Source organism: Mixophyes fleayi, chromosome 6, assembly GCF_038048845.1.
Source record: "Mixophyes fleayi isolate aMixFle1 chromosome 6, aMixFle1.hap1, whole genome shotgun sequence".
NCBI classification, from domain to species: Eukaryota; Metazoa; Chordata; class Amphibia; order Anura; family Limnodynastidae; genus Mixophyes; species Mixophyes fleayi.
The window spans coordinates 159012428-159036628 of NC_134407.1; the positions used below are offsets into that span (position 1 = coordinate 159012428).

The 24201-nt window shown below is 39.0% G+C and overlaps 1 protein-coding gene across 4 annotated transcripts in view; it reads left to right on the forward strand.

The window, feature by feature from the left end:
• The window catches only part of STAT3 (signal transducer and activator of transcription 3), a 69664-nt gene that overhangs the window by 22178 nt on the left and 23285 nt on the right, over window positions 1-24201 (forward strand). For 2 of the 4 annotated variants that reach the window (XM_075176912.1, XM_075176909.1), the window contains exons 2-9: window positions 10124-10267; window positions 11097-11241; window positions 15169-15267; window positions 15862-15957; window positions 16042-16123; window positions 18258-18352; window positions 21300-21451; window positions 22469-22627. In XM_075176912.1, the coding sequence (XP_075033013.1) occupies window positions 10140-10267; window positions 11097-11241; window positions 15169-15267; window positions 15862-15957; window positions 16042-16123; window positions 18258-18352; window positions 21300-21451; window positions 22469-22627 (956 nt within the window). In that variant the 5' untranslated portion in view covers window positions 10124-10139. The other 2 variants (XM_075176911.1, XM_075176910.1) reach the window with 2 other exon arrangements.

A 24201-nucleotide genomic window follows, 5' to 3' on the forward strand; every position in this document is an offset into this window, starting at 1 on the left:
TGTGGCCAACCAATGACGTCTTGTAAATTGTGAAAGGAGTCTCGGACAGTATTATAATATGTAAGGTTTGCAATTGATGACAAAAGGCATCAAAATTTCAATGTGTAGCTACCATTTTGTATAGTGAAATTTGTTTGTTGCCCTTTTGTTAAATGTTACTGGCTGGAGTATTGGTGAGACCAGTTCTGAGAACAGTATGCAGTGGTGTATGTATGAGGAGGTGAGTCCAGGGCCTTTTACTGTATTTCTTCTGTTCGTTATTACTTTTGTTTTCTAAGGAAAGTACAGAGGGTAAAAAAAATAAATAGGAATACTCCTATACAAAGTCGCTTAATAGGGTATTATTCCACAAAGTGAAGCCAATATGACCTGTATGCGACATTTTATTGAGTCTACCAGTGTCTGAAATACTGCATAATGGTTGCAGTACCATTCTTCTATTGGTTGGTGGTCACTTTGCTGACGTCTGGATGATGGATATGTGACTGTCTCAGGTGTAGTTTCCGAATATTTCTATAAATGTTGGATTGGGTTCAGGTTTGGTGACTGAGAATGCCCTGGCTTATGGATAACCTCAGTGTTCATACTCCTCCACTATCGGCTAACCATACTTTGCTTAACTAATGCATAAGTTTGCTTGGTATCCCTCGTTTACCCAGGTTGTGACTGGATCACATATAAATAACTTCTGGTATAAATTTATTTAAAAATAGCGCAGGGTGCTTATTTATATAAATTGCCAATGCACTTATTTTAATATTGTGTATATTTTGGTAAGCGAAATCTTTAATTTCTTAGACCTGGCTAGAAAACTTGTTTTTTCTGTTTAACCTTTCTAAAGCAAATGCCTTTTCTGATGTATATATCTGATACAATGAGTCTTTGTTTACAAACCCTTTTGTGTATTGTGATGTGAGGAAATGGCTTGTTTTGAGGTTTGTACTTTTTCTTTGGGAATGTGTATTCAGCTACTGTCTGAAGTATTCATGTCAGTTAGACCTTTTGACTTGCTAGTGGGTCTCCTGCCTTTGAGATAAGATGCAGGATATCACAGCAAGGTTTTTAAGAATTTCATAGAAAAGTGTAAATATTATTGGCTTTGCAATGCATGTAAATGCAGGTTTGTGTAAACAGGTTATATCCTGATGCTAAAAATAGCCTGTGTCTAAATTGTATAAAAGGCACTAGCTTGTATTGGAAACTTGTTCTTCTAATTTCATCTGACTTGAGTGATCACCTGGTACCTTTAACCAGTGTGAGGGCAAATAAACATCTTGCTTCAAAGACCTGCTTGGAAACCTCTTAAATATTGCTGTATTCCTGTGACCTGCAGATTAAACCCAAAATCTAATCTGTTCCCGGCTGTTCTGAGGTTTGGACCCAAGTTTTCCAGTACCACCGCTCTGCCTGCTACCCATGCAGCCCTGGTCAGTGTGATAGGCCAGGGAGGATCCATCCACAGCTTCCCTGATCCATAGTAGGAGGTCAGCAGTACCAGCCCAGGTACACCAGTAACTGCGTACACTCGCAGCGTCTGTTACCCAGAAGAAACCTGGTACTGAATGTCTGTAAGGAGTCCAGTAGTGGCAGCATGTGTAAGCCTCTCCTACTACGGCAATAGGGCGCCTTTGGGATAACGTAAGGGAACGGTGGCAAAGTAAGCCCAGCTGGTTCCCAGCAACAACAGACAAGGTGGCATAGGTGGTCCATCCTGTCACACAGGTGCTTCCTTTTTCATATTTATTTTTTTTTAGCCACTGCATGTACACACTTGCAAATAAGTCATTGGTACCATTCCCAACATTGTGTTCTAAAATTGCTAACGCAGTATGAACATTTTGGAACTCTGCATGCCCCTCTCTTGCATCAGTGCATGCATACTTGTCTTTTCCAGCATTTTCCAGGACACCATAGTTTGAACTGTTTATAGTACTATATAGTACTTATTGTTTCTGGTTGTATATTACTGTATGTGTGCAGTACAGTAGTTAATGTTTTAGTTTAGTAATACTGTATATAGTTGTGAAGATACTGGCTAGCCACCCAGGAGTGCCTTAATAAGCAGGGAAACCTAGCCAGTACTTTCTAGGGTTTGTATAGTCACTCAGACAAATAGTTTTAAAAGTACAACAGTACATTTATTGTAATAAAATCAATCACTAGAATATTATATACAACCAATAAATAAATACCAGGCAGGCTTACCACATCATCTGTCCATTGCCCCATTAGCTTAAGGAGCTGGTCACCTGGCTGTCCTGACTTGTCAACCCATTGATCTGTCGATGTATTCCACTGGTAGAGAACGGCAACTCAAAAACCAGCCACCCTGTAGCTTCCAGCCATTAATTCTCATATTGAATCTCACCTCTTCCACTGGAGTGGCTCTAGGGTCAAATTTCCACAGTGTTTTCCCCTCCCTGGGCAAACCTCCTGGGCCTCGCCGCCTTAAACATCGGTGAGTGCTGGACTCAAGGATTGGAGATGAGCTGTGCTTTTTAGAAAAGCTCCCCTGCTAGGTTGCAGACAAAATGTCTGGATTAGTCCTCTGTAGGACAATTGATACTAATTGGCCTTCCCCCAACTTTAGATATAAGATCAGTCAGCCCCTCCTGAAATTAACCCCTTCCACTACTTTGTGATGTCACAGGGTCCCCAGCTGTTCCTTGCTTCCTGTAAAGAAAGGAGGGGGAGAATGAATGTAGCTATAGCCCTCTCCCCTGTATCCTGGAATCTCTTCTGTACCCATAACCCACCTTGTTTCACTTTAAGAACAGTGAATAACAGCTTCACTGCAATATCAACAATATGCAATAACCAATATACATATTTACAATGAACTACAATGTCTCCTTATCCACATGTAATTAAACACTGCAGTTGTACACTGGTGAGCTGGGGAACAAAACCAGGGCTATAAAAAGTACGTCATAATCCATATTTTGTGAAAAACGAGGGACAGGCTGATTAAGGTGCTATCAAAATCGTTTTGTCCCAATAGTTTATAGAGGGCTGGATATATTTGCTCAGGTTATGGTAAGTTATAATCAATCTACCATATTTACTGGATGCTTTGTCCACTATGAGTAGCCATTTTACATTTGAATTGCATTGTGTACCCTGACTGTACAGTTTCGGGTGTTTGTTTTTCTTTTTTTTACACTTCCCCAGGCTTTTATGCCATTTTTCCCTGTTTTTGAAACACTTAACAATCCAGTGTTCTCCCCAGCATCTATTTCCCTTGCTCCATCCAGCTCTTTTTACTTACAACCCCACTCTTGGAGCCCAACAGAGTCCTATTTTAGTATAATAAACCATTATTTCTCCTGTCAGAGCAGGCACTACGTAGGCACTATAGACCACCAGTCTGGCCAGTCCTGGCAGGTGTGGGCTATAACCTCCGACATTTTTTCAATATTACAAAGTAGTACAACTGCCTTCACCTGGCGGCTGCTTAATGCCACTTGGCTGGCAAAATATTATGGGGGGAACACTGACATTGTGATATTGGCTTTCCTTAATTGTTCATTCATAAGACTTGGAGAAATGATCTATAGCCAGCCCATATCTCTCCGCCAGTAGATAAACTAGAATGATGATATCTGTTACAAGTAGGTTGCGTACGGAGGGAAACAGGTGGCTCTCCAAAGGTCATGTGTCCCTCTTAACCAGTAAAATATTCCCTCTATGGCCTGCTCTGATGTCCGAGTCAGCACAGTGCATTCACACAGTCTACATAATAAGAGAGTCTGTGATTGATGCAGTGATTTTCAGCAGCTTGACCAAGTCTGCCATTGTTTAATCTCCTGTGCTTTATTCTCCACATACTACTAATGAGGCATCACAACCCACTAACCTAGAAGGACCCAACAAGCTGTAAATGAAATGAGAATTACAATTTGCAAGAAGCAGGACCACTTTTAGATGCTAATTTAGCACATTAGTGCCGATTTTTCTGCCTGTCTGTGCATTAACACATCTTCTAGGCTTCAGTGACGTTGTCTACAGTATCAGTACAACATTGTTTTATTCTCACCCACTTTTTACCACCATATCCATCCATTATTTCCAACTAATAGTGATCGTAGCACTTTATTTGTATATATACCCTCTGCACCATTGTTTAATACATACACATACCTACCGATTTTAATATTTCTATCATAGATCTCCAAAAGATGAAGGGTTCATAGTAAAACCAGAAACTTAAATGTTGGGAGGTATGCAAGCTTTCTGTTCAGGCTGTAAGAATACTTAACACTGGTTCGACTGAAAAAAATATATTGAAAATGGAACATTAGACCTGAAATTTGAATAAACCATGTTTGGAAGACCAGTCAAGGCTAAGAAAGCTCTCATGTAAGGTGAGATAGTTTTGCTTCTCCTTTTGAAATGTTTATTTTAGATAATAAAACATCACACGCAACCTTTCTGAGCTGATAATCAGGGCCGCCAAGAGAAATTTTGGGCCTGGTATAGTAGCTTCATGGGACTCCACCGCCAAAGGGGTGTGACCATACCATTAAAGGTATGGATGTGTCATTGGGGGCGTGCCTAGGAGGTGAAAAGCGCAAGGCAAGGAATAATTTAATATATCCTCATAAGAGGATACAATAATTTGGTGCTACAGGTATGCCGTAGTCTTGGAATGGAGCCCTGTAGCACTGTCGTTACAGAAATACCCAGCACCTTTAATTGCATATGCCCTTCTGCCCCCATGCTTTTCACACTCGTGCCCCTATGCTTTTCACACTACCCCTTTCTCAACTTTTTCTCCACTGCACAACACACAGGAACATGAAGATTTCCAGCAAGCCCGCCTACACTGTTATGTGACTGCAGCAGTCACATTACCTGCTGATGTCGCACTGTCCAGGATTTAGCCACTGCCTAGTGGAGATGGGTGCAGTCTCTGCATATTACATAGTATGCGGCTTGACAGCATATGCATGGGTCACATAGACTGTCTGCCCGACACCCCTATGCACCCCACCCCTCCACGAAACAAAACAAAAAAAAAGCACAGAAAAAAAATTCAGTAAGAGAAAAAAAAAAAAATCTTGCTAGTTTGCAGTGCGGGCTGGGCCCCGGTAATCAGATCAGTACCCCTTCCCCCTCTCTGCGCTCCTGCTGACAATTGGAGAGTTATAGGTTTGGGTAACAATGACATGAAAAGTGCATAATAAGTTAGTATTGTGAATATTAGATGCATTTATGATTACTACTCTTTTTTCATTTATGGTATTATCCACTGCAAACCATTGTGCAGTCTTAATATGAAGTTTTATATTAAATAAGAAAAATTAAAAAATAGCTAAAAACAAAAATCCATGAATTTGAAGTGAGTGACAGTAATGCGTATTTTCTAGCTGACCTGTTAGTGTTGTCATCCTGTGCTTGGATTACTGGTAGACTCCTCCCCTTTTACTGGAAGTATTTAAACTTGGTTAAATCTGGAACGAGGAACATACGTCTCCCTGCTTTCTCTTCTGTATACATACACGCAGCTCTCTGCATTGTGACGAGTACACTAATAGGTGGAGGAGTAGAGAGGACAATAATCACTTCTGTGAGCAGTGCAGAGCAGGCCACATCCTGCGTGCCAAGTACGTATTGATATTCCCTGCTGATCGGAGCCTGGGCAGAGCAAGTTGATCTCTTCTGTCATCTCCTTCTTTTTAGTTTGAGCTCTCTGGTAAGGTTCCCAGCTCTGAGATTTGCTTTAAAAGTTATGTTTATGTTAAAATGTTAAGGTCTGAATCTATGATCTAATGAGGATATTTCTTTTTCATAACATTTGATAAATTAACCGTTTTGTTGCTAGGAAGAACAAACTCAGAAGATCAGCTGCTGATAAATGCATTTTTGCAGATGTAGTTGGTTGTCTACAGAATGACATGTGCCGTATGTGTTTTTCTTGCCTAAACACGCTGGAGGCAGCCATTTAGTGGGCTGAGGAAATTTTTATTAGAATGTAGTCTATCATTTCTCTAGTGCCATATGTCTCTTTGATTTCACTAGTTTCTAGTAAATTAATAGGCTGATTTTTGTTTCAGCCCACAATATGGCAGCCTTCACTGTGAGTATCCATTGGATAATAACTCAACTATTCAACTTCAACAACTAGAGTGTAATTTCCAATTGACCATATTGTGCATTATGCATGGCATCTTTTGTGTGGATGTGTGTATATATGTGTAGATGTGTACAGAAATATTTACACCAATTAGCCACAACATTAAACCAACTGCCTACTATTGTGTAGCTCCCGAACGTGCCACCAGAATAGCTCTGACCCATTGAGGCATGAACTCCACAAGACTTCTGAAGGTGTACTGTTAACTGGCTCCAAGATGTTGTATACTAAAAGAACAAAAGGTTGTGTCTTATGAGATGCACAACAACTTCCCTGAGTTATAGGCTATATTTAAAAACTTATAAGGTACTCCAGGTTAAAACTTAACTTTTATTAGTCAAATAAATAAAATTGAATAGCGAAAATAAAGTGATGGATATGTGCAGAAGTGTAAAGTGAAATAAAATGTGCTGGAAGCACTCTTAATCCAAAATATATGATTAATTATTAGAATGAATGAAGATCCCCATGTTATAGTGGGTTTCACATCCTCATATACAAAAATGACAACTCAGAATCTATAAGGCACAATATAAATGGCACATAGCAGGTAGATATCTGCCCTCTAAAGCTTCAATCAGATCTCAGGTATAGATTGGATGGTAATGATATTTTCCTCTAATGTCTGACAATAATATCCCTTAGATCAAAATAATAGTTGAATGGTAGTATTTCCTTACCTCTTCAATAATCTTAGTTTCTCATCTCACAATATGAGAAGATTATAGAAATCAATAGCTTCTTAACAGGTGCAGCCTAATGTGAAGATCATGCTCTGAATAAAATAGCTGACTGCCCGTACATACCCCACTCGCTCTAAATGAAAAGAGCTTGTGGCGATGATCAGCTAGAGAAACTATGGGGGGTGCTTTGCTAACTACCTAACCGCGCTCCACTGACGTTGGATTTAAGGAGCAAATAGAATGGTGTCCAGATTCTGATTTGGAAGAGTGCTAACAGCGACAACCTCTACGCTCGTTTCGCTAATCTTTTTCAAGGCAGCCATTGGATAATAACTCAACTATTCAACTTCAACAACTAGATTTAATTTCCAGTTGATCATATTGCATGGCATCTTTTGTTGTGTGAATGTATGTGTGTATATATATATATATATATATATATATATATATATATATATATATATATATATATATATATATATATATATATATATATATATATATATGTGTATATGTAGATGTGTATAAAAATATTTACACCAATTAGCCACAACATTAAAACCAACTGCCTACTATTGTGTAGCTCCCCAACGTGCCACCAGAATAGCTCTGACCCATCGAGGCATGAACTCCACAAGACTTCTGAAGGTGTACTGTTATCTGGCACAAAGATTTTGACAGCAGATCCTGTAAGTTGTGAGGTTACTTGTTTATCCAGCTCAATCCACAGATAATCGATAAATTTGATATCTGGGGAATTTGGAGGCCAAGTGAACACCTTGAACTCTTAATCATGTTCCTCAAACCATTCTTGAACAATTTTTGCACTGCGGAAGGCCACATTATCCTGCTGAAATAGGCCACTGCCATCGGAATACTGTGGCATCTCTTCCCCGGGTAAACGACACACACGCTCCTGGCCGCCCACATGATGTAAAAAAAAATGTGTTTCATCAGACCAGACAACTTCCTTCCATTGGTCAATTTCTGGCCACTCGCATGCCCCTTTTAGACTATCATGGTGGACAGGGGCTCATTATGGGCACTCTGACCGGTCTGCAGCTACACTGCCCCATATGCAGCAAGCTGCAATGTATTGTGTGTTCTGACACCTTTCTGTCATAGCCAGCGTTAACTTTTTCAGCAATTTGTGCTACAGTAGTTTTGGACGCCCATGATCCTGTCTCCGGTTCACTTGTTCTACTTCCTTTGACCACTTTTGGTAGGTACTAAAAACTGCATACCAGGAACACTCCCAGAGGAGCTGCTATTTTGGAGATGTTCTAACCCAGTCATCTAGCCATCACAATTTAGCCCTTGCCAAAGTCTCTCTGATCCTTTTGTTTGCCCTTTTTTCTTGCTTCCAACTCATCAACTCTTAAGAACTGACTGTTCACTTACAGCCTAATATATCTCCGTCCCTTTGACAGGTGCCATTGTAATGAGAGAATCAATGCTTCTCACTCCACTTGTCGGTGGTTTTAATGTTGTGGCTCATCGATGGACCACACTTGGTCATATTTTGAATTTTATTATTGTTTAGCTTCTGAAGTAGTCAAAGTTCTCTTGTACAAGATGTTGGACAGGAAAATGCTCAACCTTTGTGGTTGTGTCCATAAGACACACTGATATTATGTTGAGTGTTGCTGTGTTTATGCATGGTCTTTTATGAAATTGCAGTGCTGGGTATGCTTGTATTTTGGAGCAGGCATTGTGATATTCATTTCTGTGTGATTGATCAAAAAAATTAAAATGAGATATTTATATACAAAACCATCCATTAGTGCTGTCCTAGGTCTGATGGTTTTGCTTTATCTTGATCAACTTTTTTGTATTACTTTTAGAATACCTTCAAGAGTAATACACTTAAGCTCAGCACCACTTTCAATCTGTCTGAAATGTTGAAGAACACTTGTACAAATGTGGGGTTCTAGCTCCTTGTACATTTGCCATAAGGGTTATTTGAAACACTAGAGATTCTGATCTCTGCAATTCAGCAAAATTGTTTTGTTTGGGATGTTTCTTCCATATATAATCTCTGTGGAAGCAGTTTTTCACCCTTGTGCTGGGCCTATTTTGGCCGTTTTTGGGTTACTTAATATTTTGTGCAGCACCCACACACATCACACCTTATTTCTTCAAAAGACATTATATTTTGCTAATATACCAGTGGTTTGTTCATAACCCAGGACTGGAATGTAGAGTGTTTTCCAGAAGTTTTGAAAAAAATAGCAAGAAACAGCACTTAAAACATTTGTCGAATGGTTATAAAATGTATACATACATTGGCTGTTTGTTTATTTTTTATTCTGTAGTGTAGTGGCTAGGAGGAATGAAATAACTGGGAGACTACCCAAAATTGTTACAAGTTTTACATTTTGGTCTCCCACATTAGTTGTAGCTTATGTCAAAAACACAATTATTGATATTAACCTGATATATTCTGGCATTAGCCATGATATATACTGTAATTTATTTTGACCTCACATCCCCCATGTAATGAAGTTCTCTGTATTCTCTCCCTCCTTTATAGTTAACATTTCCTCCACCAGTCTCCCGCTTCCTTGTTACTAATTTTCAACCATCAACCCATGCAATTTTGTTCTTCTGTGCCACCCCTCACCTTGCACTTCGTTCTCCCTCTCCCATTCCCCGCTGTCTCTCTACCTCATTTGTGGCAAATAAGGGAGGGGATGTCCTTGGGTACTGTGCACACACAGTACTGCTTCTCTGTTATTGAAAGGCAGTGAAGTGCTCTGCTCACAGCCATCAGTGACGACAAGCAGCATGTACATAAAGCGCATGGGGTTTAGCTGGACATTCCTGGGATGCACTAAAATGGTTTGCCCTACAGACTGAAGTGCTTGCCCAGTCATTGGCAGTTTGCTGGCTGTTACTTTGTACCCTGTGGCTATATTCTCTCTGATAATGGGTAATATACAATGTAGTGGGAGGATACCATTGTTTAAAAGAAGGACTCTCCTCTTTCAAATCATTGCTCCCACATCTCTGTAGAAGCCAACATGAGGTAGATTTGAGGCTCTCAATCCCCAACACCCCCATCACTGAGTTCTCTCTCCCTTTTCCCCCTTGTGTGGGCCATTATTTGGCACAAATATATTAGTGTTTGAGAAGGTTAGAATGAATTCTGACATTCTGTAATGCCATAAGCCATTACACCACTAACTGTGAAACCTTCAGCTCTTTGAATATATATTCTGCATAAGACAAGGAATATATTATCAATATAATAAAAATTGAGTAGTTGTAGTGCAATAACTTATCATTGGTCTTCTTTTTTCAGACCTCCATGCCACAAGATGACACAATGGAATCAGTTGCAGCAGCTGGACACCAGATACTTGGAACAGTTGCACCAGCTATACAGTGACAGCTTTCCCATGGAGCTTCGCCAGTTCCTTGCTCCCTGGATCGAGAGCCAAGACTGGTAAAATGGCACTATCTTTTTTTTATTTTTACATTTTGCAAGCACCTTGAACAAAGGTGAACGACGGACTAACTCTGTTTATATTTCAGACAAAAAAAAGCATTTTAGCCATAAACCAAACTTTGCCCTCATAGGAGAACAGTGACGATGTGCCGTCCTCCACAGTTGGTCAGTTGCATTGCAGCCCGTGTTGGTAACTGTTGCTTTTCCGAGCATTAAAGTGTTTGGATATGGGTGAAAGTAAAAAAAAAAAATGCACATTGGGCGGTTCCTGCAGCTTGTCCAGTCAGTGCCTTTTTGTCATCTGGTATTAGTGGCCATGTTTCTGGCACAGTTTGTTTTTTCTTTTTCGATCCGAACCTTGTGCAATCCTGGCTTGGCTTGTTAGAGGTTTACGCAACCTCTCAAGTATTCTAGGTCTCTGTCTCCGTCCTCTATATTCTACACAAGTACATAGAGCATGGTTATAAAAGTCCTGGCTATCAATCTGTTGTGAAATTACAAGTCCCAATATACTCTGCCAGTTAATGGCTTGCAGACCTTGTTAAGACTTGTCGCTAACAGCGGCTGCAGGTTGCCTGCCTTCTCTGACATAGAAAATTCTGGCCCTTAATTCTTGTTGTACTTAAGGTCCCTTGACTACCTTTACTTCATTATAACACACAGAGCCCCAGTTTTACACTACAGCACAAGTTTACTACTTGCCGTTACAGGTCTGACCTGGAGTTTGGAGATTACAAAAACATCTGCTAATTTCTGACCACTAATAAGGAGAATATCTTAATTATATTTTGTGAACAGAGAAATAACACTGTTTTTTGCTCTGCAGGGGTTTTGCTGCCAGTAAAGAATCTCATGCAACTCTGGTGTTCCACAATCTTCTGGGGGAGATAGACCAGCAATACAGTCGGTTCCTGCAGGAATCCAATGTTCTCTATCAGCACAATTTGAGGCGGATAAAGCAGTTTCTGCAGGTAATGAGAGCTGACCACTTTCCCTAACCAACCAATGCCATAAAAGGGACTCTTAGGTGGCGGCAGACTTTTGTGCCTGTGTCCTGTCTGAATACAGTGTGGGTAAAGCAAAGGACAGCACTGAGGGAGGGTCACATCTACATACACTGTTTGTGTTCTTGGAGTATAATAGGATTATCTTCTTCCAGCAACATTCAATCTGACACGAATCTTGCTGTAGTAAATTATACATTTAATACAATTGTCGTTTTAAATGCATTGCCCTAAGGGAACACTTGGACATCTTATGCCTATTTAGCTGGCAGACCATACTGAACTGTAATTCTGAAACGACTTGGTGAGCCACAGGTTAGTTGAGTTCCCTTGAAGTATCATGAATTGATTTAAAAGTATTTTATTTTCACATCTGTTCACAGCTTTTATGACTTCTGCTCATTACTCAGTGATGTGCGTAGCACTTTATTAAAATATATTTAACAAATTTGCTCATTATTCTGTCGCTCATGCAGTGCTATTTCTGCTGAACCATGGCCAGTGACCCCTGTAGAGACATCAATTGTAGGTCTCCACTACTCTGCTATATATATATATTCTTACTTCAGAGAGACAGCATTATCAGAGGGGGGGGGAGCTATGATATAGAGCTCCCTTCCTCTCCATGGAAAGTTGGACTAGCCCGGCCTTTTGGCGCCAGATATATGCCCGGGAAAGGACGCATAGCAGAGGGAGCAGGCACTGCTGTTGGACTTCTCCCCTGTTTGGCCTGTGGCTAAGTATCTATCTGATTTATTTAAACATATATTATTGTATTGCTGACTGCAAAGTGGGCTAGTGGGAATTATATTATAGTTCTCCCACTTGCCAAGTTATTTTTATACTCTGATCGGCAGTCTATGAAAAAGTTAGATGTGGTCAGGGCTCTCCGTATTTATGTCAAAAGAACATCTCAGATTAGACTAACCGATTCTCTGTTTGTCCTATATGATTCTAACAAAAGAGGCTGGCCAGCCTCTAAACAGTCCATTGCAAGATGGATTATGGCAACTATTAGGCAGGCTTACACAACAGCTTACCGGCCTGTGCCGGAGAGACTTACGGTCCATTCCACTAGATCGGTAGGGGCGTCGTGGGCAGCGAGGAATGGGGCTTCTGCTGACCAGCTTTGCAGGGCAGCCACCTGGTCTTCTGTCCACACATTTACCAAATTCTATCAATTTAATGTATTTGCATCCGCAGATGCAGATTTCGCTCGTAGTGCTCTGTGAGCAGGGGTTTTAGAGCGGTCCCACCCTTAGGGGGCTGCTTTAGAACATCCCCATGGTAAGCAGTGTCCCCCAGACTGGATGAAAGAGAAGAGGATTTATATACTTGCATTAAATCTGTTTCTCTGATTCCGTCTAGGGGACACTGCAATCCCTCCCTTCTGCTTTTCCTCTGTGTGCTCTTGTTTGATTGACCCTTCTCCTTGGGGGCTTTTTAAATTAACTGAGGAGAAAGAGGCAGGGGGGGGGAGTTATAGAGGGGAGGGGTCTGTCAGCAATGCTAGAAATTAACTAGCTAGGTGCCAACTCCCATGCTCTTCTTTACACCCCATGGAAAGCAGTGTCCCCCAGACGGAATCAGAGAAACGGATTTAACGTAAGTATATAAATCCTCTTTTCCTTGTTTCTGATCCAATCCAACTTGTAAGTATGGACATAACAGGTGGATATTAACTTCTTAAATTAGCACAAAGATACCTTTTGGGTCTTCTCTCGGGGCACATTCTTCTGTTATGCATGTTTTGTTGCTATCAAATAATGATTGTCGAATCTCGATTTGTGTTTCCAACGCACAAATATTTATTCTCAAAAAAGTAGCAGAATAATTCAAGCGAAATATAAGTACAGCCATTACTTATCGCAGGCGCTCTGGATCCAGTGAACAGTCATTCAGGTCTGAAGTCTGTGGTCAATATGACTGAACACTAGATGAAAAGCTCCTGCTTATATGCAAACGGAAATACAGTAAAACAATGCAGATGGTGTGGCTTGCTTCTATTGGTCCAGGCTTCAGGAAGGTCCAGGGGGTTGCAGATCATAGGCTAGTTCAAACTAAAGAATCCCAAGGTGGGGGTCATCTCTCCAGGGGATGTGCTCCGTTTTTCCCGCCAAGACTCCAGTTACAACTAGTCCATTAGCATTTTATAGTCGGCATCATATTAAAGGTTTATTCCCTAACATCAATAACTAGAGTATGCAATGTGCGATCTCTTCGCAAAATGAACCGGACAGCTGCTGATGTAAAGGGGAGTAATATGATACCAGACATGACACATTTCCTTTAACCTGTACCATGTGTATTACTAATATGCATATAACTTATAATATTACACATAAATGCTACTATATTTCGACATAAATAACTATGTGTTGCAACTACAATTAATGTGTACTATTTACAAATGTGTGTTTGTGCGAATGTATACAAAAGTGTAAAGACTGTTATTGCCACGTGTTGCGGCTGGATACGCCCTTCCACGCCGTAGCGTGCTCTACGCATATTTTCAGACAAAGACAACCAAGTTTGCTCGATATTAATTGAAATGACTTTATCCAATTTGCTGACTTCGACACTTCCTTTAAAGGATTGGATGTATTTAATATATGAAGTTACACCTTTTTTTTTTTTTATAGCTCCTAGGTTTTTGATTATTTTTAATGTTTGTTCACTTTTATTTTAGTGGATTGAAACCTGACTCATGTTTAAGACTTATTATTTTACTTTCATGTTTGATTTATTTAGTTCAATTTATTTTGTATGAATTATAGTTAATGATTTTCTATATTAAAAATCTGACTGTCCAGGTCATTTTATTTTTAGGATTTGAAGGTGTTCTTAATAGGTGTAATTTTTTTTTTTTCTTTTCTGTTAATTGCGTATATGTAATATTCTTTTTAGAATATTTCTGATATCTCACTTGTTGTTGTACACTGTTTGAGCACACTAATTCCCCCTTTATCCCCTCCCCTGCTTGTTAAATGTTGCTAGCCACTCTATGCTTGGTAAACACAGTAGTGAAAGGTGTAGATTGGGAATTTTATTAGGGAAACAAGCTCACACCCTTTTTAAAAGGATTATTTCTTGATGTTTCGGGTAATGCTTAATGATACTCCACCTTTTTTTTTTATTATGAGTCCTACCTTTTATGTATGTGATTTGAGATTATGTAATAGTTTTGTAATTGCTAAGCTAATAATAATCGTTTAACTGAATCTGTGATATTCTATGCGCCAAGATTGAATTTCCTGTTTGATATGTATTGGGGAAAGTGTTTCCGTTCTCCTTCTCTTACTAAACTCAGAGACAAAGATTGAAGTTTTTTTTTATTATTGTAAGGAATGCTCACACCCACCCTAAAGTGATTGGCTTCCAAATTTCCTTCCCTGATTGAATGTAAACATACATGCTGCCTCTCCATTTACTGGAATGAAAAAGTTAATTATTGTTTTAAACTTTGTGCTCTTAAGCGCAAGGCAATCCCCCTTCACAAAGTTTGGTCATGGGGAAACACGTGGCGTTTTGCATGTTGTGTATATCTGCTCAGTGTTTCAAATTCTTTTGAAAGGTGTTCATTTTCAAGTGTTGTGTGAATAAAAATGTAAAACAAGTGTGTGTGTGTGTGTGTGTATTTCTATATTTTCATATTCTCACACACACATACACATATTGAAGTGGGAGTGTATATCATGGTATGCCATACCTCTACTTCTCCAACTACTTTTATTGTAAAACTATCAAATTCCATTCACTAACGTTTATACCTCCACCTCTTATAAATTTAAGATATTAGGCAGACCATACCATTCAAATTCATTACTTTAATATTTTGCAAGGTGGTTGTAGAATATACTTTTGGAGTTTTCAAATAGAAGTTTGTCATTGCAGAGCAGATACCTGGAAAAACCGATGGAGATTGCACGTATTGTGGCCAGGTGCTTGTGGGAAGAGGGGAGGCTTCTCCAGACTGCTGCTGCCGCTGCCCAGGTGTGTAAAGCATTTTAGACCAAAATCCACAAAAATACTTGTGTAGGTCAAAAAAAGATCTGATAACATAATCAACATTAAGATTGATGAATGTGCAAGAGGCATCAACAAGCCTGTGTTTTCTTTTTGTTTTTTTGTTTTTTTTTCTAATAACACTGTACCATCTGGTGTTAAGCTGGATACACACCTATGCAATTATCGTGCAGATCACACAGTAAATGATTGTGGTCGGAGAGTACACGAATGTGTTCGCTCCCACGATCGTGTTTTATCGTACCAAAACACATTGTATCGTTTCATTCGGTTTTTATGTTAGGCAAATGTTACGACCAGCAGTGTAAGTGTGTAAGCGTGAATCAGCAAGCTCTCCGGGACTTTCAGTCAATTGTTACAGAAATGCATCTGAATTAAGATTGCATAGGTGTGTACCCAGCTTTAGTAACTGTTCAGCCCAGCCACTGACTAGAAAATTGCATTGGCAATAGTTATTTTAAAGCTTATCCTATAAGTGAACATGTACAAACTGCAAAATCATTCTATTATTTTGCTTTAGTAATTACATCTAAGAATAAAAAATGTTTCTACACCATTTAGCAAGGGGGTCCATCATCGCACCCCACTGCAACTGTGGTGACCGAAAAGCAGCAAATGCTGGAGCAGCATCTGCAGGACGTGAGGAAGAAAGTCCAGGTATTGATTGTGAGATTGCACTGTATATAGAAAGAATTGTACATCGTGCCCTCTGCTAATTCACATTTTTCTCCTGTCTCAAAGGACCTCGAGCAGAAAATGAAAGTTGTAGAGAATCTGCAGGATGATTTTGATTTTAACTACAAGACTTTGAAAAGCCAAAGCGGTGGGTTAATTGTCAATCGTGTTGAACTACTTCTCCTGGTAAAATTGCAGTACTTCCTGCAGTTTAGTACCTAGCATCCACTGTCCTCAAGGCAATGGCATCCAGAGTATTTAGTTTGTTGCAGAACGTTATGATGCGTGCTAAGAAATGCCCTCATATTGCACCAGTAAACTTGGTGGTCCTCCCAAGACACCTCAAGCTTTCCACCCTTGGTAGTTGTCTCTGCAAAGTAACAGTATGCCATGTGTAAAAAAAGGGAAAAATATTTAGGGCCGCACTGTGCAAAAGTGTGAACTTCACATCAAAGTTTAATTGAAAAGAGTGATGCCAAAGGGTTTGTATTTGACAGCAATATTGTATCATTAGAAACCACTGTGGAAAACAGAACGGCTGATAAACCTCTTCATTAATATATTTGATGGATTATGTGGGTCGAGCAGCATTGTTTTCATTACTCAGCTGACATATTTTGTGTACAGCTAGGTGTTTGCATAATTTTAGCCTCTTTTTGCCCTTTTCGCCATCCTGTACACACTTCCTCAACCCTTGCTCTTGTGTTATACCACTTCCTGTCTGTTATGTGACATGTCTAGAAAGCTATAAAACCAGTCATTAACTAATAGTTAAAATTAAGTCAAGCTGTCTCTTCTTTTTTTTTTTTTTTTTGCCATTTCATATAAGCAGACCATAATATTCTTAACAGTAGTGAATTGAAATATATTTGTATTGTTTCAAATCCTCGTGTATCTTAAGATACGTTTCTACTTGAATCTGGGTAGAAATACGCTCTGCCAAAACAGTACTTGCTGTACGTAGACACGGAACAGACTGCAGTATAGGTACATGCGGGAGTACAATAAAAGTTCACATCCAAAAGCATGAAACTTTTATTTAAGCATAAAATAAGTTTCTCTCTTCCCATTAATTATATAAAGATTTCACTGTGTTTTTATCATATATCTTTGTTGCATACAGTTCAGAGTCATTTGCAATCGGCATGTTTTGCATGCAATTGTACCCAAAGTGTATTATGGCTGACCTATATCATAAGACACACATGCAAAGTATGTATAACACTCCCTTCCTACTGGGTATACTCGCCTGGAAATGTAATCTAATACTTGTACGTAACAGTGTTTCACTTGGCATTATGAGTACTTAAACCAGTGGTTCCCAAACTGTGTGCTGTGGCTCCCTGGGGTGCCTCGGCCAGGTCCATTTGAAAGCAAGGCAGGGGACCTTTTGGTAAGTATTTTGGCGTAGGGGTGCCTTGAAAAAATTATGGAGAGCCTAAGGGTGCCTCGAGCTGAGAAAGTTTGGGATCCACTGACCTAGACACTGCAGCTGACGGCCTTGTGTGCTGCTGTGCCAAGGCACTGGTGGGGTAAAGAGAAGATAGTTTGACAGTATATTTAGGGTGCATCTTATTTCACCCTATTGGCTTATTTTAGACAGGTCATTGCTGCATTGAATACTGTGGTCATCATTTACCTTTTATAAAAACAAAACCTCAAAACAGCAAATCCGAAACAATGCAGACATGAAGTTTATAGAGGGTTGTGTTTTTTTGTTAACTTGTACCTGAATGATATTTCTCTTACCAGTCCTCAGTCCTAGGTAGTCCCCTCTTTTCTGTGGCCCCTCAATTTTTGTAGACAAGTTTTCAGTCCTTCAATGTAATGGGAGACCAGGAGCAGTCTATATTGTCCTGTCATCCTAACAGGCTAAACAGTTTCAGCACAATGTGGTGCCTTACATTTACATAGAAGGGAACATTGTCTAAAGACTGAGATACCATTTAATGTTGTGCTCAGTCTGCACCATCTACAAGAGATTGTTGCTTTATATATTAAATAAACTTGTGAAACCTTCTTTCCTTAAGCAGGCACTTGATCTCCAGTTACTCCATAATGTTCTGTTGGAAATCCTTTTCACAGTTTTGTAGTTGAGTCTGCACTAACAGAATGCCTTTGTACAATGCCTTTGGGCCTCATGGTCAACTCTTACAGTGATGTACATAAACACACACATACTTCTATGTCTGTAATGTTAAGTGTGCAGCAAATCCTAAATATTCATAAGGAAATATATAGTTGAGAATAATTCTACATATGTTCTTTCTCCTGCATCACAGACCTTTCAGACCTGAATGGGAACAACCAATCAGTGACACGGCAGAAGATGCAGCAGCTGGAACAAATGCTGACTGCCCTGGACCAGCTGAGAAGAGTAAGAGTTCTAGTTGTACCTTTGATTAGAGGTCCCATCCTTTGTACTTTTATGTTCCACAATTTCTCCTGTATGTGAAAAACTCCCAAGGTACCTAGTAGAAATCCAACCTGTCATTAACCTCTTTCCCCCCTAATCCGTTAATCTTCTCCCAGGGCACTCCTGTCAATCTATTTAGTGTAATAATCTTCTTACATTTTAATAGCTTCTGCACGTGTTGTAGTGGCAATGGATATGTTTAACATTGGAGGTGGATGTAATAACATTGGAGATGTGGCCAGGTCAGAAAAGGGGCCAGAAATACGAGGTATGTCTATTAAATAACGAGACTGTGATTCCACCTAGTAAACAAAGCAATCAGAACCGGCTATAACTGCATACATAGTAACCTTGAACATGTCTGAACCTGCATGACAAGCTGCAACACTCTACAACGTTCAGTTGATTGTTATTCACCATTTCGTTTGGTTGTGTTCTCTGTAAAGTGCCGAAAAAAATGCTAAGTTTAAAAGTTGAACAACATGTCAATTTGAAATTTTTAGTAAAATTGCACAAAACACCAACAGAATGACACAGATCCAAACCTGTTTCGTAAAGTAATCACTTGTGATGAGACCTAAAATCTTCCAGTACGATCCTGAAACCCAAAGACAGTCAATTCACTGGAAAACACCGTTATCACAAAGAATGAAAAAAAGCTTCTCAAAATTTAAAGCAATGCTCATTGGGTTTTTTTCTATATCAAGGATGTAAATTTGGAAGAATGGGTTCCAGAAGGCACAACAATTAATCAGCTTTTTCAAAACTTCCTTATAATAATGCTGAGTCAGAAAGAAACGGCCGCAACTGTGGAAAAATAGTCTTTCTTCACCAGGACAATGCGCCTGCTCACAGCACTTTCTGTAAAGCAGTTTTTGACCGACAAACACATTACTACATTTGAACATCCTCCATATTCGCCCAATTTAGCACCTTGCGATTTTTCTTTTCCCAAAAGTTAAATCGGTGCTTAAAGGGACACATTTTGAGCCAGTTGATGCTGTAAAGAAGAAAACAGCAGATATGTTGAAACAAGTGACAGAAATTGATTTGCTCCATGCCTTTGACCAGTGAAAAACAAGACTACAGAGATGTATAGAGAGGGAGTATAGTGAAGGAGACAAACAATAAATTTGTAATGCCAATAAATAAAGGTGAGTTATTTAATCAGTCTCGTTATTTAATAGACATACCTCCGTATATAAAATCATATTATTTGGTGTCCCACTTTTCCTAAGTGGACGCGGCACAATCTTCTGGCTCAATGTTGAAAGCGGCTTCTTAAATTTTCCTGATCTACTCCTTTGTTGGGCCTATCCAAAAACCGAAGGACCTGCCGCAACCAAGCTACTTCCAACAGTTCAAGATTAAGCTCTGGTATCTGTAATCCGATTAATATTAATTCTGCTGTCTCCCAGCTTGAATTTCAACCCAGCATTCCACCCAGTTTTGTCTACGACTAGGTTCACAATCTGGATCAAGCTGATCTTAAATTTCCTGTTTATTTTTGCAGTAATGATTAATGGCTTTCCCTGGCAGAACTGCAACCGAAGTCTCCCTGTGAGGTGCTAAACTGTTAATTCCTGGGAATTCTTCCAAATACACTATTTCACTGCTTTTTGCTCAATATCCACATTCTCTGAGATCTCAACCCATTTAAGAGTATCTGCAGACACCATTCAACTAGCAGGGGTATGATCTCTCTGTTGTATTTTGCTTTAAGCTACCTTACCCTTCCAAAACTACCATGAAGCAGAATGGGAAAGGGATCGTGGTCTCCCACCAGATGCACTTTCAACTAAATCAAGGAAACGTCCTACAATGTGTACTATACTCTAGTAATGGTCCCCTCTGTACCATCTAACTGCTAGAGAAACTGCCCACAGGGCCACCACATATATGATGGTCATGCCCTGCAATAACTCCATTTTGGGACAAAGTATATAGCTTTCTTGAGGCCCCAATAGCAAGTGACCCTTAAATATTTTTGCTATGCTATCCCCCTCAAGATCTCAATAAATTATCTAGGAAACTAGCTGCGCACATCCAAGCAGCAAGTGTCTAATAATCAAAATTTGAAGAGCCAGAGTCATGATAGCAGCCATACCTTCATCCAAGTATGGGCTCTATGGCTTTTCAAAGAGGGCAGGTTTCTACCTTCCCTTCCATCTCTGCCCCTTGATTTCCATTTGTTGGCCCACGTGTGGTGAAAAGAAACCCACCGTTAAGGCCCCTTTCAGCTCTGTGAAACTGCCTCCCTTAAATAACCAGTATACAATTTATAATATTTCACCCCTTAAATTTTCCTTAAACTTAATATACTTTCATATCTTGTTTCCCTGTTTGAATATTTTATTTCACCTTATTTACTCCACATTTGTTTCATATTTACTCTTCAATTGCTCTGTTACATGTACTTTATTTGTACTTTACCAACCAAAATAAAGAAATGTGTGTGTGTGTGTGTGTATATAGATAGATAGCGATAGCCAGGAAATAGGAAGCTCCCCTTTTACATCTATCTGGTGATTACGCTGCCAGATTAACTCTGATGGAATTTGAATAATCGCTGATATGATGAAATGTGCATTGATTGGGCAAGTTAGTAGAAAATTATAAAACTAGCCAACCAAACCTAAATAAGTGTGGCCAACTTCAGCACCAGTACCTTCTCCTAACCCTTACACTGTAGAACAGACTGAAAACAAAACTAAAAACTTTTTCACAGAAATGCATTCTAAATATTCTGGTGTGGGCAAACCCTTCAAAAAGCATTGTTCTGTATGTCTGTCCTTCAATTTACATTTTCATAGTGCATAACATTTGTAACAGCAGTGTTAATGACCATTTGACAGCACTGGTTCCATGATATTCTCCACTGAGATTTCTTCTGCTAATTTTTCGGCAGACAATAATTAGTGATCTGGCTGGTCTACTGTCTGCCATGGAATACGTTCAGAAAACTTTGACGGATGAGGAGCTGGCAGACTGGAAGAGGAGACAACAGATTGCTTGCATTGGGGGACCTCCAAACATCTGCCTCGACAGACTGGAGAACTGGTGAGCGGCACAGTGCCCACAAAGAAAAGTCCAAATTAAAAAAAAAGAAAAGAAATGGGACAACCGTGTCTTGTGTTGCCAGACAGTGTAACAGTGTAAAAGTCTCAATCTAAAAAATACTTTTAATGAAAGCAAATGTCTTGGTTACATACATTTTGCAATTATGTAGGTAAGCCAACTACCACTTTCAAGGTGCTTCTGCTAATTGTATGATTTCTAAATCTTATCCATGTCAATATTGGGTCACGGGAGGTCCCGATACACCAGAAGGCAGCTGCTGACATCCCATGGGTGCTTCCCCAAACAGTGCTGCAAAAGAGAGACAAGTTGCTCAATCAGTTTGTAACTTAGAGGACTGAGATACCATCTGGCAAACTTCACCATCAGCATCCTTTATAGCAGGAGCACCTTCAAAGTGGTGAATGCATTTGCAAATGTATCAACTAAGGCTTTCTGCTTTAAATTGGGTATTTTTCTTTTACATTCTATATTTTGAGTCCTTTTTTCTATAACTGGTAAAGCATTATTTGTCTAAAGATGTATTTCTCTCAGCATTTTTCCATTTATTAACCTACTGTTACTCAACCATTGTAAATTAAATATAGTGCACTAATGGAGCTTGTAGAGTCATATTTAATATCAAACCTACAATATTAATTGACTTTCCCTAGTGATTAATATTTGGGGAAAAAGTGTGTGTTTCAAATATAGGGGTTATCTTTGTTTTTAATTCAAAAGTAGAGCTAACCGCATACTGCAAAATCAGATTATGCAATTTTATACGAAAATAAATGCTTTATCGTTGTGTACCACTCTTGCTCATTTTTTATTTTAGCATTTATTATTTTAGGATAATGTATAGAAAAACAGACATTTTAGCTACTCTGTAACTTGTCAACACAGTTTTGAATAAATCATTCAGCCTTTAAGGTTTTAATATTGTATGGTGTAATTCTATCTTGTATGCTCATATCTGCTGCTCTTGGTGAACTGAGAGTGTGCTTTTTTTTTCTGCAGGATAACTTCTCTGGCTGAGTCTCAACTGCAGACCCGTCAGCAGATAAAGAAGCTTGAGGAATTGCAGCAAAAGGTGTCCTACAAGGGAGACCCCATCATTCAGCACCGACCCATTCTAGAGGAGAGGATTGTGGAATTATTTAGGAATCTCATGAAGAGGTGTGTTATATTTGGATAAATGAGGTCTGCTGTTATGAACAGTTTTGTTTTTTTTAAGTGTGCACTCTGGCAGAGGAAGTTTGATAGGAATCATAAGAAAGCCACATTTAAATGTCTAAACATCAAGTACCTCACCCCACCCATTTCCAGGCATCATATTAAACAACTGTCAGCGCTCCCTTATACATACTTAATATAATACAAAATTTGATCTATTATAATATTTGAGGCTAGTTGCCAACTTTTCCTAATTTACAGGACTAGTCACAAGGGGTTGCTTATTGAATTAAACTGAGCTAGTTAGCCTATGTTGAATATTAGGGTTAAGTTTTATGATTTTGTTTTGGTGTGGCTTGCATTGATGCAAGATCATTTGCCAAAATAACTCTCCTAATTTTCATATTACGTTAATTACTTAATAAATTGGTGAGATACAATTTTGCTCATGTTGATTTACCATTTATAGTCAGCTTGGGCAGCAGCTCACACTTGCCAAGGTTTTGTGTAGAGGGTGCAGAACATTTCCAATGTTTGTTTTAAACTGGGACAACTGCTGAAGCTAGCGGTCATTACCGTATATACAAGAATAAAGTAATTATCAAGACTTCTTTTTTGTAATGGGCACAAATATAAATTTAAATGTGAGGATGTTTGTTTTGTATGTTTCTGTGACAAAAAGGAAGGTAATAATATTTTAAGGTAATATATATAGCCAGCAACACTCTTATCTTCTATGTGTTGTCCTTTACACACTGCCGTACAGTTTACAATCACATGCTGTAAAGAAAACGTTCAGTGCTATGTTAACCAGTTAAATGTTGACAAAGTAATTGAACAACAAATTAAATTATTATAGTGAATATTATTGAAAGGCCATACAAGCTATGACATTATAAATGATAAATGTTATGGTGTGGCTGAAAATGCCCTTTGTGACAAGATAGGCTTAGTTTGCCACTCGGTCTGTTGGCGGATGAAGATGTTCTTGCATAATTTAGTGATCATCAAGAAGTACAGAGGGTATAATACATTACATGGTTAAACTGAGCTCTTTGTATAATGTTTCTGACACATGTGTTGGCAGTGGGTAAACCAGCCCCCTTTCCTACTTGGCACCACAAAGTCTAAGATATTACATTCAATGATTAGCAGCGGGATGTAATATGTTCTCTAAACTTGGATTCAAATGAAATTTAAACTTGACAAAATTTACATCAATCTGTGATTAACTAAATTACTTGCTGTTAGGTTTCCTATCTCTCTGACACAGGATGAAAGTCTAAAAACTATGTCCTGTGCATTCAGGCTAAAAGATGTCTTAATCGCTCACAAATGAAAATGCCTAATTAGCATGAAATGTTCCTTTTTCTTCCTTTCTTGCAAAAAGTTATTTCCTCCAACATAGGCCTATGCATCAGAATTCAAAACTTTTTGAATACAAAAATGAGTACATTTTTAAATCTATACTTTGGTACTCCTAATCACTAATTGAAATGCATTTATACACTAAGTTTTATATATGTGATACAGCCACACCCTTAATAATGAACAAGTACACAACATTAATACAAATT